Source organism: Python bivittatus, unplaced genomic scaffold, assembly GCF_059951505.1.
Source record: "Python bivittatus isolate LINGU-HERP-01145 unplaced genomic scaffold, Pbiv_v1 ctg000330_np1212, whole genome shotgun sequence".
Taxonomy (NCBI): Eukaryota; Metazoa; Chordata; class Lepidosauria; order Squamata; family Pythonidae; genus Python; species Python bivittatus.
The window spans coordinates 62,681,033-62,695,139 of record NW_028277058.1 but is presented as its reverse complement, the minus strand read 5'-3'; the positions used below and the strand labels follow the sequence as shown (position 1 = coordinate 62,695,139).

General features: G+C 55.8%; 1 protein-coding gene across 3 annotated transcripts in view; it reads left to right on the top strand.

The window, feature by feature from the left end:
• Positions 1-14,107, top strand: part of KCP (kielin cysteine rich BMP regulator) — a 61,081-nt gene that overhangs the window by 5,143 nt on the left and 41,831 nt on the right. For all 3 annotated transcript variants that reach the window (XR_015796306.1, XM_088141475.1, XM_088141474.1), the window contains exons 2-4: positions 5,757-6,313; positions 6,799-6,871; positions 13,431-13,699. Coding sequence is in view for 2 of the 3 variants with exons in the window: in XM_088141475.1 (XP_087997601.1) it covers positions 5,757-6,313; positions 6,799-6,871; positions 13,431-13,699 (899 nt within the window). In the remaining variant the exon portion in view is untranslated. The remainder of the gene's footprint in view (positions 1-5,756; positions 6,314-6,798; positions 6,872-13,430; positions 13,700-14,107) is intronic.

Below are 14,107 nucleotides of genomic sequence, written 5' to 3'. Positions count from 1 at the left end.
GCTGATTGGAAAAGCTAAACAAACGCAGCCCTGGCTAGGGCTGAGATGGGAGGCCACCAGGAGATGCCAAGCTAGCCTGGGTTGTTGACAATCAGAATGCTGCAGCCTGTGAGATTTCCCCGTTCGACAGAGAAACTCTCATGACACGTGTGGTTCACAAAGAAGGTTTACTCATGCGTAACGTAGTAGTCACAAGCAAAGCCAGGACTGGCTTGGTACAATTGCATCACTTGTTATATTCCCCCCTTCCCGCGCTTTTTCCCGCCTCGTGATCGCGTTGCAGCTGTGGACTATTGGGCCCCCCAATGTCCCCCTTGATCGTTCATGATGGCAGGGTCGGTCAGAGTCCATTGTCCTTGATTGCCAGTCCCCCTCCGGCTGGGTTGGTCCCTCCCTGCTACGTGCAGACCTGCGGGTTCTGTGCTGCGTTGCGATCTTGTTTCGCTGCCCTGCGGCCCCGTTCCTTGCTTGCTCGCGCCGTTATCAGTTCATAGTTAAAAGCTTCCGCTGTGGTTTTCCTGTTTAGCTGGCCGCAGGTGGCTTGTTAATTAGCGGCGCTTTCGGTTCCTCTTTTCCCCGCTAGCTACCGCCGGTGGATTCCGTGTGGTCTGGCTGCGAGCTTCCCTGCAGCCCCGTGCTTCCCTGAAGCCTCGTGCTGACCGAACCTGACATGCCGCCCCCCTGAAGACAACTCCCCCCCCTCGGTTCTATTTCGGCTTCCCGGGGTATTTACTGTAAAAGTCCCGCACTAGGTCCGGCGCCCTTATGTGGGTTTTACTCACCCATTCGCTGTGGGATTTGGGGAAATGTTTCCATTGCACTAGGAGCTGGGTCTGCCCCTTGTGCCTCCGGGCGTCCAGTATCCGGTTGATTTCGAAGTGCTGCTCCCCCCCGACCATGATGGGTGGCGGCACTCCCTCCGCCTTGTGCCAGGCGTTCCCCGGCTGGTGCAGCTTTAGCAGGCTGCAATGGAACACCGGGTGGATCTTCCCGAGGCTTTTTGGGAGCGTCAGCCTGACGGTCACCGGATTGATGACCTCCGTAATGGGGAACGGCCCCACAAACCTCGGGCTGAGTTTTTTCGATGCCTGGTGCGTCTTTAGGTTTTTGGTTGACAGATACACCTGGTCCCCCACTTTCCATTTCTCCTCGGGGAGCCTCTTGCGGTCCGCGTGTTTCTTGTAGTCGGCTTTGGCTCTTTGCAATGCCGCGTGCGCCACTCGCCGGGTCTCGTCGATTTGGGCGAACCAGGCGTCTAGGGAGTTGATCTGGGATTCCGGCTGAGGCAGCTCCGGCATGGGGACGAAATCTCTCCCGGTGGCTACTTTGAACGGAGAGAACCTGGTACTCTTGTGGACGGCGTTGTTGTATGCCACCTCCGCGAATGGTAGTAGCTCCGCCCAATCGTCCTGTTGGTGCCCCACGTAGCAGCGCAGGTACTGTTCGAGCCCCCCGTTCAGGCGTTCCGTGGCTCCGTCCGTCTGCGGGTGCGCCGCAGAGGATAGGGCTTGTTTTGTCCCCACCCGCTTCAGGAACTCCTGCCAGAACCTCGCGATGAAGTTGCCGCCCCGATCGCTGACGACCCGTCGAGGTGCGCCGTGGAGTCGGTAGACATGTTGCACGAACAGTCTCGCCAGCCCCTCGGCCGTGGGGACTCGCCGGCATGCTACAAAATGCGCTTGTTTGGAGAATAAGTCCGTGACCACCCAAATGGCGGTCTTCCCCTTACTCTCCGGGAGCTCCACTATGAAGTCCATGGCGACCTCTTGCCAAGGGCCGTCGGGTTCCGCTACCGACTGGAGTAGGCCTCTAGGTTTGCCTTTGGCCCCTTTCGCTGTCGCGCACACCGGGCAACCCCCCGAGTACGCCTCCACGTCCTTCCGGAGCGTGGGCCACCAAAACTGCCGCCGGATTAAGTGGAGTGTCTTTACGAAGCCGTAATGCCCCGCGCTCCGGCTGTCGTGGGCTCTCTCCATGACCTCCCGTCGGCAACCCTCGGGCACGTACAGCTTTCCTTCGTGCCACCACAACCCCTCTTGCCCGGTTAGCGCCTCTCGGTTCTGCTTGAGCCAAGCGTCCCGCTCCGCCGCCTCCGCGAACCCTTGCCTTACTTCAGGCGCCGCGTCCCGTCGCTCCCCCTTGGTCTGGCTTCGGGTCACCGCCTTTGCAGCCAGCCTGCTGGCAGGGATGACGGAGTCCACGATCTCCTCCCGTAGGCTGGCGTGTTGGGGCATGCGAGACAGTCCATCCGCTAGGAAGTTGCGCTTCCCGGGGATGTGTTTCAGTGTGAACCTGAACCTCCCGAAGTATTGGGACCACCGTGCCTGTTTGGGGGATAGCTTACGCGGGGTCTTCAGGGCCTCGAGGTTCTTATGGTCCGTCCACACCTCGAACGGTTCAGTTGCCCCCTCCAGTAGATGCCTCCATGTGGCCAGCGCCCACTTGACCGCGTACGCCTCTTTCTCCCACACCATCCACCTCCTCTCCGTCTCGGTGAATTTGCGGGAGGCATAGGCGCACGGGTGGATGGCCCCCTCCGGGCCGGGTTGGAGCAGGACTGCCCCCGTTGCCACGTCTGATGCATCCACTAGGATTATAAACCGCCGGTCTGGGTCGGGATGGCGCAGGATCGGCTCCGCTGTGAACCGCCGTTTTAGTTCCTCAAACGCCCCCTGGCATTCTGTAGTCCACGCGAGTGCCATGCTGGGCTTGGGGGGTTTCCCAGTGCCCTTGGTTTTTAGCAGGTCGGTTAGGGGAAGGGCGATTTGGGCGAAGTTCGGGATAAACTGGCGATAGAAGTTCGCAAACCCTAGGAAGCTTTGGAGTTGCCTCCGGGTTCGCGGCGCTTCCCAGCCCAGGACATCCCTTACTTTCGCCGGGTCCATCTCAATTCCCCGGCTGGATATTCGGTAGCCGAGGTAGTCTAGTTGCTCTCAATGGAACTCGCATTTCGATAGCTTCGCGTACAGCTGTGCCTTCAGCAGTCTCTGGAGCACCGTGCGCACCAGGCTCACGTGCTCCGCCAGGGTCTCGGTGTAGATGAGGATGTCGTCCAGGTAGACCAGGACGCCCCGGTAGAGTAGGTCGTGCAGCACCTCATTTATTAGCTGCATAAATACCCCTGGGGCCCCTTTTAATCCGAACGGCATCACGGAAAACTGGTAGCTTCCGAGCGGGGTGTTGAACGCCGTCTTCCACTCATCTTTTGCGCGGATCCTGACTCTGAAGTAGGCTTCGCGCAAGTCCAGTTTTGTGAACACCCTCCCCTTCGACAGATGCGACATCAAGTCCTTCATCAGGGGGAGGGGGTATTTGTACTCCGTGCTGATTGCGTTCAGCCCCCGGTAGTCTACGCACATACGGAGCGAGCCATCCTTCTTCTCCCGGAATAGCACCGGGGCCGCTAATGGTGACTTCACGGGTTGGATGAATCCCCGCGCTAGGTTCTTGTCTATGAACTCGCGCAGGGCCCCCATCTCCCTCCTCGACAGGGAGTACATTTTCGGCTTAGGCAGGGTCGCTCCTGGCTCTAGCTCGATGGCGCAATCACTGGACCGGTGTGGTGGGAGCTGGTCGGACTCCTTCTCCCCGAACGCTGCCACCAGGTCTCGATACTGCCTCGTCTCCTATTGGGTCCGCGTGCCTCGACTCCCCTGCTCGCACTGGGACGCCGTTCAGTGCGAGCGCGCCTCGTTTCCCGCCGGCTCCGAGTCCTCTCCGGAGGATGCTGTCTCCGGGGTCGACCACCCCCCGCGTCCTTTCTCGGTCACCGCCGCCACTGCCCCCTTCTGCGGTCGGTCGCCGGTCCTTTTCCCGTTCGCACGCGGGGGCTTGACTTCGGGCCGTGGTGGGGCTCCTTCCCGCTCCGTCGGGCACTGCGCCGCTCGGTGGCCTCTGCCTCCGCATCGGAAGCACAAATTCGGGGCTCTGGTCGCCTCTCGCCCCCCGGTGGACTGCCGCCGACCGCTCCGCCTCTCCTCGGAGGTCCTCTCCCTCGGCTGGTCCCTCGGCTGGTCCCGTCGTCTTGTGCTCTGTTGGATCTGCCGCCACGCCGATTCCGCCGTTCCGGCCAGCCAGATCCAATCCTTCACTGTGGGCGGGTCGTCCCGCCCCAGTGCCCGTTCCAGGATCTCTGGGTTGAGTCCCCTCTTAAAATACTTCACCTTCAGGGACTCCGGCCAGTCCGTGAGCTTCTCGGCCAACCTCCGGAACTCCAGGGCATACTCCGATACCGATTTGCCCCGCTGTCTGAACTGTAGGATGTCGTCCTCCGCCCGCTTGGCGCTCAATGTGTCCTCGAATCTGTCCCGGAGCGCCTGCATGAAGTCCGGGAAACTCCGTAGTTCCGCCGCGTTGGCATCGTACAGCCCGATCACCCAGCTGGCTGCTTGGCCATCTAGCAGCTCGGCCACGTAGGATACTCTGTCCTCGTCTCTAGCGAATAGGTGACCACCCCTCTGCATGAACCCCCTGACGTGCGTCAGAAAGTGCGGCAGTTGTTCGGGGTCCCCTGAGAACTTCCCAGTGATACCTCGAAGTCTCAGGGCGTCTGCCGCCCGTTGGTCCTCCGACCGGGGCGCCGTGGGTGGTGCCGGCGGGGGTGCCGGACCGGCCCCCCTGTCGCTTGCCCCCTCGTTCACCGCCGGTGGCCCCACTCTCTGTAGTAGGGTCTGGAGCATCGCCTCCACGGCGTCTAGGCGTCGCTCAACTCTCTCCTCTAGTCGGGCGAATTCCTCGCTCCACTCGCGGTTCCGGAACCCCGAACCCCGGGTCATCGTAACGCCTGAACCGTCTGGTCCTTGGTTCACGCCCACCGACCACCGCTCGGATGGAGGGCGCCCGGCCCTGGCCGCTGCCCCGTCGCTCCCGGGCGGCTCCGACCGCCCTTCCGCGAGCCTGGGTTCCTCGCGCTCCAGCTGACCCACGGATTCCTCGTCGCTGGTCATGCCTGTATTGAGAAAGAAAACGCTCCTCGGTGGTACCGGGTAGCGCTGACGGTGAGTCCTGGCTTTATGTGAGATTTGCCCCGTCCGACAGAGAAACTCTCGTGACACGTGTGGTTCACAAAGAAGGTTTACTCATGCGTAACGTAGTAGTCACAAGCAAAGCCAGGACTGGCTTGGTACAATTGCATCACTTGTTATATTCCCCCCTTCCCGCGCTTTTTCCCGCCTCGTGATCGCGTTGCAGCTGTGGACTATTGGGCCCCCCAATGTCCCCCTTGATCGTTCATGATGGCAGGGTCGGTCAGAGTCCATTGTCCTTGATTGCCAGTCCCCCTCCGGCTGGGTTGGTCCCTCCCTGCTACGTGCAAACCTGCGGGTTCTGTGCTGCGTTGCGATCTTGTTTCGCTGCCCTGCGGCCCCGTTCCTTGCTTGCTCGCGCCGTTATCAGTTCATAGTTAAAAGCTTCCGCTGTGGTTTTCCTGTTTAGCTGGCCGCAGGTGGCTCGTTAATTAGCGGCGCTTTCGGTTCCTCTTTTCCCCGCTAGCTACCGCCGGTGGATTCCGCGTGGTCTGGTTGCGAGCTTCCCTGCAGCCCCGTGCTTCCCTGAAGCCTCGTGCTGACCGAACCTGACACAGCCAACCACTTCTGTACTGTCGCTAAGAAAATGCCACGGGTGTGTCTGTGAACTTCCCAGGAGCTAAACTCCAGCCATCCACCCACCCAGAATTCTGTCCTGGTTCTCCTGAGCTTCTAACGCGGGGGCTTTCAGGACGGGGCACAGCCACTAACTGCCGCGCTCTTGCTTCGCAGTCCTCGACCTGCTGGAGGCGCTCAACATCAGCCGCTCCGTGCCAGGCGTCACCAAGGCCAAGGGCCCCAATCCGGGAATCCCGGCCTGGAAGTTCCGCCGGCGGGTGCCCCCGCTCACCCTGCCCTGGGATTACTCCGTCTACCTGCTGTCCACGGTGCAGGCTGCCCTGGGGTTCCACTTCGTGGCCCGCCAGAACCCTGGCTCGCAGGGGACCCTCATCTCCCTGGCCTCCCCGGCGGCCACCAAGCGGGACGGGCGGCCCCTCTTGCAGCTGGTGTCCAGCACCCGGGAGGACCAGCTCCGGCTGGAGTACCGGGCCATGCATAACACGGAGCCCGCCTCGCTGGTCTTCCCTGGAGGCACCCCCTTCTCCCAGGGCCGCTGGGTGCAGCTGGCCCTGCACCTGGAGCCCCAGCGCGTCTCCCTCTTTGTGGACTGCCAAGAGCCCTTCGTCTTCGAGAAGAGCAGTGGGGAGGGCCTCCTGCGCCTCGCCCTGCCCCTCGATCTGCAGATCACCTTTGCCAGTTTGGCCGGAGACGAGGCCAGCAAGTTCCTGGTAAGTGCGGCCAGGGTGCCTGCAGCTTCCAGGGAGCTCCTGAACCCCGTTTGGGTGCCTGCCTGGCCTCAGCCCCCATCCTCAGTCTGCTGAACTAGGGTTCACTCGCGCCACGGGCCAGGCTGGGTTGGTTCCAGATTTGCTTGGTTTCTTTCGGTGGCTCAGCCTGCACGCCTGATGAGGCTGTGTAAAACTCCCATGTTTTTAACGGGCATTTTGGACATTTATTTTTAAGCCAGGGGAAGCAATCCAAAAAGGCGAGAAATTGTGCCCCACAAGCAAGCATTCATACAGGGACAGGCCAGCTATGGGGGGGGCAGGGTTGGGGGGCTATGGGTTGCAGGGACGTGAGAAGGCTGGGCACCACTTACCCCACTGCAAGCTGCTTGGAGTGTTACAGATATGGCAAAGGGCAGGGTTGGCATCTCCCTTTCCCAGCTACAGCCCCCTCCCCATGTTTATGGCTATGATGCATTTTTCGGCAGGGCTCCTGGCAGACGGCTGAGATCTCACCTCATGGCTTTCCCCACCGCCCCTGGCACTGTGAGAATCTGCCAGGTAAGAATCTCAATCCAAATTGCACGTCCCCATGCCCAGGGCTGGTGCAGCTAGATAGGTAGTTACAGCATCATTGCAGTCCTGCAAGCCCTCTAACCGTGCCACCCACCGTCCTTGAGCTGTGCTTTGGAGCAGGGGAGGGTCGTCCAGACTGGACCGAGTTGGAGGGAGGAGCTGAAGAGACAAGGATCAAAGCAATCCCGAGTGGGAAAAGTTTTCTTCCGGTCAGCCCCCTGACATCTGTGCTGCGGGCCAGATGTTCCCCGTCACGGGCGGGTAAGAGCCGTGGGCCTTGGCTGGGCTCCAGCCAGACAGGAGGCAGCAGCTGTTGAGCGCAGGCTGGATCCTGCCCCCCAGGAGCCCCGTTGGTGCCAGGGTGCCAGGGAGGGGAGGAGAAAGGGAGCCCTCTGGAATGGACGCTCCAACGTAGCACTTTCGGCTGGTCCGGTTCTGAGCCACGTTTGAGAGATTTTGCTTCGGGTGAAGCTGCTGACTGGATGTGAAATGATCCCGTTGTGGCAAGAGACAGGAGGGTCTTTCTGGAGTCTGTTGCGCAGAATCCGTGTTCAGGGAATCTCGTGTCTTGCCCACTCCCGAATTTCTTTCTTAGTCCCGGGTTGTGTAGGTACATTTCCCTATCTATCTATCTATCTATCTATCTATCTATCTATCTATCTATCTATCTATCTATCTATTAAAGAGGCTTTCAACAGAATAAAATCAGTACAAATTTTAAGTTGAAAGTAAGAAGAATAATGTAATAAGTAAATGAAGAGAAAGGAAAGGAAAGGAAAGGAAAGGAAAGGAAAGGAAAGGAAAGGAAAGGAAAGGAAAGGAAAGGAAAGGAAAGGAAAGGAAAGGAAAGGAAAGGAAAGGTTATAAAGAAGCAGCTTCCGATATTTTTCACAGCGGTTATAAATGCATTTATATTTTACCCTCTCTCTCTAAGGTGACATCATAATCTCCTTCTGTCCATAGTCCACCCTTTCTAATCATCAAACCCAAAAATCACAAGTTCATTTTTTTCTTGTTTCAGCAAAAAGTCCATCAGGGGCTTCCAGTCACTGATAAATGCAGTTGTTGATCTTTCTCTAATCAAGCAAGTCAATGTTGCCACCTCTGCTAGTTCCATCATCTTCACCAGCCATTCCTCCCATGTGGGTGTTTCAGAGTCCTCCCATTTTGGCCCCTATAATAGTCTCACAGCAGTAACCCCATATAAAAATAAACTTCCATGTCTCTTTTCTAATTGTCCATTAATCCCAGCAAGAAAAATTCTGGTTGTAGGTACATTTCCTTTTAAGACTTGTTCGGGCGACCCCTAAACCTTTTGTTATCAGAAAATCTTGGCTGGAAGATGGATTCCTTTCTACTTTTCCTCCTTGAAACTCTTCGCTGTCTCTCCAAAATGCCGTTTCCCACTCAGAATTCCCCAGGTTTGCTCGGATGGTTGCATCAGCGGGAGTTTCCAAAGCAGAGGAAGGTGGTTCTGCTTTGTTAGACCCCACCTTAATACTTTGTCCAGTTCTGGGCCTCAACTTTTAAGAAGGATTCAGTGAAATTTGGAGAGGCTCCAAGAAGGGGCAGAAGAATGAGTGGGGATCTCAGGAGAGGAACCAAGTTCTGTGCAGAGGGACTGGAGAAGCTGAGATGTTTAGCCTTGGGGAAAGGTCACAGAGGGGGCCTCATAGCATCCTTTGAAGATCTGGAGGGATGCAACCCAGAAAGTCAACATCTGTACCTGCTTCAGGACACGAAAGAATGGATCTGAGTTATAGCAGTGTTTCTCATCCTTGGCCAGTTTAAGATGAGTCCCAGAATTCCCCAGCCAGCAAGGCTGAATGGGGAATTCTGGGAGTTGAAGTCCACTCATCTTAAAGTGGCCAAGTTTGAAAAAAACTGAGTGATAGGAAGGCAGATTCTAACCCACTATAAGGAAAACAACTTCCTAAAAAGAAGAGGAATTGGACTGTGGAGCCAAGGACTCAGAGACGTGGGGGCCGTCTTTGCAGCACGTCTTCGAGGGGAAGTTAAGCATCCTCCTCTGGAAGATGCCCTGCTTTGCTCCTGCACAGAGCGGGGGTTTGACTCCAGGATCTCAACAGCCCCTTCCAGTTCCAGGATTCTCTGCTCCTAAAGGAGCATTTTTAGGAACTGCTGCCGATGCTCAAGCAAAAAAGTCATGAATTACTTCACCTCCAACTGGCTAAATTCAGACAGGCTTAATCTGATTAATGATTTAATCTATTTTCAGGGGAATAACTGGAACCAGAGCCTTACAGTAATCAGAAGGGTGAGATTTACTCAGCAGATTAAGCTAGACCCAGACAGACAGACAGACACACGTGTCACCAGGCTTAGTGTGTCATGCAGACATACAACTAACCATGCAAACGTGTGATGTGTAACCACCAGGTTGCAGGGAGGGACCTGAGGACGCCTGGCAAATCGCTCCTTTGTAAGTGGCCCTTCCCTCCGTGGCAGCCCAGTTTGGAACAGGCCAGCCCCCTCCCCGCCAGCCATTTTGTAAGTGCGCCCGCAACCTTTGTAAGATTCCAAACGTGCCCCATAGCCGGAAAAGTTCACGTAGGGATTCTTGAGCTACGAATTTAGGGTTGGGAATTCGCGCTCGAGCAAATCCAGAGGACGGTTTAAGGAGGCACGCCTCTGCCCGCCCGGGTCCCCCCCTTCTGCAGAGGGAGGCCATCCAAGAGATGCGGTTCCAATCTCAGGATGGCGGCGGTGGCAAGCCGCTTTCTCAGAACACGCAAATGGGCGGTTGGTTTCATTGGCAGCCCGTCTTTTTTAACCTGGGGGAGAATGGAGGGGGACCCTTGTTCAGGAGTGTCCACAGGAGAAGTCAGTGAAGTCACAGCCCTGTGATTGAAGCCCCCACCCCTTTTTTGCAGGTGTCGGGGTCTGCCATGCTGGAAGCCCTTGGGGCTGCAGGTCGCACGGCTGTGGCCGCCATCTTGACTTTTTTGACCCCTCCCTCCCTGCAGACACCCCTGGACTTCAGCTCTCTTACAAGAGCAGAGTTAGCTAAACTGAACTTCCCCCCCATAATATTCAAAATATGATCATATTCATATTCATATTTATATAGCATCCCCAGGATAAGGTAGAAAAACAGAAACCTCCCATTCAGGAGATGAAAAATCCAGAAAACTGGAAGATATATCTTACACAGTTTCCTCTTAACCAACGGAGTATGACTGAATTTCTCTTCGCTCATCCCCGAAATGACCATTTAATCTGCATGCTGAAGAGGCGCATCTCAGCCCCTTGCACGTGGCTCTTCTGCAGTCAGGGCTCTAATTTCTAGTTTTAAAAAATGCTGCCTCTGTGCAGAATTTTATTTTTAAAAATAGCTCCCTCGGGGGCTGTACTGAGGCATTTTTCTCACAACCTCTCCTGTCACAAGGTGCTTTGAGATCTGAAAAGGCAGAATTCAAACAGGCACTTCATTTCCTTGGTTATTTATTAACCGAAGGCATTTTTTGCAAAAAAAAAAAAGGCTGATGTAAAGTCTCCTGGGGAGAATGTTATTTGTCAACTCCCTGCCTTATTAACTGGGTCATTCTTGGCCATGTAATTTAGATTTAATAGCTTACAACAGTGTTTCTCCACCTTGGCAACTCTAAGATGCGTGGACTTCAACTCCCAGAATTCCCCAGCCAGCCATGCTTCCCCTTGCTGGCTGGGGAATTCTGGGAGTTGAAGTCCACCCCTCTTCAAGCGGCCAACGTGGAGAAACACAGTATAAAGGAAGGGGATTGAAAAGATAAAAAAATACAATAGAATAGAGATGTCAGACCACATTGGGGAGCAACGATAGTATAAAGACAGATGCCAAGTGGGGTTTCCCCTTTCCAGCAGGACAACCTTGCCAGCCTACCCTGACCGTCCCCGGATCTTGAAAAGGAAGGGCGCTGGGGGTGTTTGGAGATCTGAGTTCGAATGCAGGAAGGATGAGAAGAAAGGGAGTAAGCCCTGAGCGTGGTTGAATCCCTGTACGATTGCAGCTGGTTTTTGCTGCTGCGGCTGGTTTCCGTTGATGGCCTCCCCTTCCATCCAGCCGAATCCTCGCGCGTGGGAGTCCCGGTGGCATCTCTGCGCCATGATGTCATTTGTGACATAGCGACGTCATCTCACTCCCTGTGCCACGACCGCAGAAAACGCAAAATAAAATGGAGGAATGCTATTGCTTTTAACCTTGAGAGGCCTGGCTGAACAGGGGCTGGTGGGGGGGGGGGCTGGTTGTCCCAGGTTGGTGGGAAATCCAGCCATTGTCTGGGTTCATTATGGTTGAGTGAATCAGGGCATCTCCCCTCCCTAGCTTGGCATTTTCCCTTATGGGAACCCAGCCTTGCCAAGTTTGGGGCCGGGGGAGGAGGGTGTCCGCACGGCCCCTGAGTCCAGATGGCTCGGGAGCAGGTTGTCCCTGTGGCTGTGTTGTCAGGAAGGCTCCCAAGTGACACTCGGGGAGAAGGCTTGCCCATCACACCCTCAAAGCTTGTGGGCACCTGGGGGGTTTCGTCAAACCTCGGCAAAAGGTTTCTGCAGTTCTGGCTTGCAGCCTCCCGTCGCTCCTGCCGCCCCTCCCTGCAGAATTCTGGCTGGAAACACCCCCTTCCCAGCTGGGGGGGGCAAGCATCCCATTGCCGCAGGTGTCCCGAGAGCAGGCAAAGGTGCAGCCTGGTCTCCTCCGCCCAGCTCGGGGTCTCTGGGCTGCTCTTGTTACTCGAACACACACGCACACACACGCCTGGCCAGCTGCCCGTTCACCTGACCCTTCCTTAGTGGCGGTCCTGGAGGTGGATGGTCCCCAGACCCGTCCCCTCCGCTCTTGCTTTCCTACCACTTGGTGGGCTTGGAGGTGGGGAGGGGCCCTCCCTGAGAACAGGCTTGCCTAAGGCCTGTTTTCTGCCTAACCAGGTCTTTCCCCACCCTGGTGCTCCCCTCCCAGAAGTGCTGAGTTGCAAACCTGGCCATCCCTGGTTGGCTGAGCATGAGGGGAGTCCTAGCTGGCTGACGTGATTCTTTCCTCCCTCTCTCGCCCTGTGCTTCCTGCACTGGCTGCCCTTCCCAGAAGCTCCCCCCTTTTTTTTCCTTCTCCCACTCCTCTCCCCTTTTCTCATCCTTTCCTGCTGGGAAGAGTTGCTCTTTCTGCTAATGGCCCACGCGGAAGGGTTGAGCACATGTGCCAGGTGGGGCTGCTGCTGAGAGCCCTGGTGCCTCTGGCATCAGAGCCAAGGTTCGGGGGGGAGGAGGTGTCTTTCTGGCCCTGCAGGAGCCAGACTCCAAGCAGCCAAGGTCTGATTGCCAAAGCTGCTCCTTCCCACGTCTCTGGCCACCGAGGGTAAGCCTTGATGGCTGAATCCTCTGGCTGAGATCCAGGATTCGAGCTGGAATTAAACAAAACGAGGCGTCCAGAGTAAATCAGGCGTATGAACAACTTTTGCACAATAGTCCCTTTGCATAATTTGGCCTGGTTCTGCTTAAATCAATTAGATTGGGACTGGGCAAAGGGCGCGTCTGTGTGCCGCAGCAGGGCTTCTGGCCGGGATCCCTGGAAATCCAACATCGCTCCTTTATCTGACTTCTCCCAACTACAAATTTGCACATGGAGTTTTTTCCATCACACAAGCAGCGTGCGCTCTCCATCAGATTCTCAGGATGTTGGTTTCAATGCCATAATATATCGCAGAAAGGCTAAACACGAAGGTACAGGCAGCCTGACACTGGACGTTTGAAAGAAAAGATTGCATGGCCAATGTGCCAGCCTTGCTGCCCTGGGCAGGGGGTTGCGCTACCCCATCATTCTATGTCTTTCAACATCTCTTGATTGGAACTTAATACTTTAAGGAATGTTCCCAGCTCAGCTCTTTCCAGATAGGACAGGAATTGTCCTATCTTCCTCTTTCTCTGGAGAGAAAACTGTGTGGCCGTCTCCAAGCCCTCTAGGACTCCCCATCAGGACTGAAATTGCCAAAGATGGGGAAGGAACAAGAAACATCTCAAACTAAGGCTGGACGTTAACAGCATGAGCTCTACATTTCAAGATCTGTCTCAGGCTGGAGGTGAACTAATCAGTGATAGCTTTTACTGAGTGGCAGATCGCTAAGTGGGCAGGGATTTACAAATACAAATTGGAGTGATCCAGGTGTAGATTGACTGACTGATTTTGAAAGGCACAGCTGTTTATCCTGCTGGGTTTGAGCCAGGTTCATTGGGTCAAGAAATGGTGTTGTACCATGAAAGATGCCAGCTGGGTCTCTAACACTCCTGCACGGCTTCCTTTCCTCACATTGTGGGCACCCACGCACATTCCTCCCAAGTTCTTCCCATGGACTAGCAAGGAAGATCTCACTGTCCACCCCAAGTATGTCAAAACATCTTCAGTTAGTGCTTGGTCTTCATTGTCCTGGGTCTGCTAAAAGATGAGGAGTTCCAATAGACTCCCATTGATTGCCCCAGGAAATGGGGGTCAGGTGCTTGTGGGGATTCCCTTTCCTCGTGCCAGGTACTTCTGACCTCTTGTGTTGCCGACCCACAGAGCTGGACCTGTTCTCTCTGCCCTACGCTCTGCCTGAGGAGCAGTACATGGATCTGCTGGAGGGACCTTCCCTCGAACTGGATTCCTTGCCACGCTTTGAGCCGCTGGCCCTGGCGGATACCCACCACTACCAGCAGGAGCCCAGCCAGCCGGATTTCCCTCCTCTGGGATCTGCACGGTCTGGTGTGGCCAGCCCAGAACAGCGGATCCAGAGGCTGGAGGAGCTGGTGGAGGGACTGGGGACGATGCTGGACATGGTGAAGGAGCAGGTGAGGACCGTTCCAGAAACGTTAGGCAATTCTTCCTGGTAGTTATCCTGAAGACGGGGCTGACCGAGTTTAAAGCCAGAAGGCAGCTTTGCAGTCCGCCCCTCTGCTACCTGTCTCCAAACCCACCAAGGCAGAGGCAAAATGGTGTTCAGAGGATTTATTCTGGGAAGGAAGATTTAGTCCAAGGCTTCCTGGATTCAGTGCAGTTGAGTCCGAGAGTGCCAGAATATTGGAACAGAATTATAAAATAGAAGAGAATATCTGTAGCTCAGGGTTGCACTGTGGGGTCCTTGGGGTTCTCTGAGCTTGGCTGTTTTCTTGCAGAAGGTTCATTACCTGGCTAAGCAGGTAGCTAGGTACCCAACTGAAGATGTTACCTAGCCGGGTAATGAAACATCTGCAAGAAAA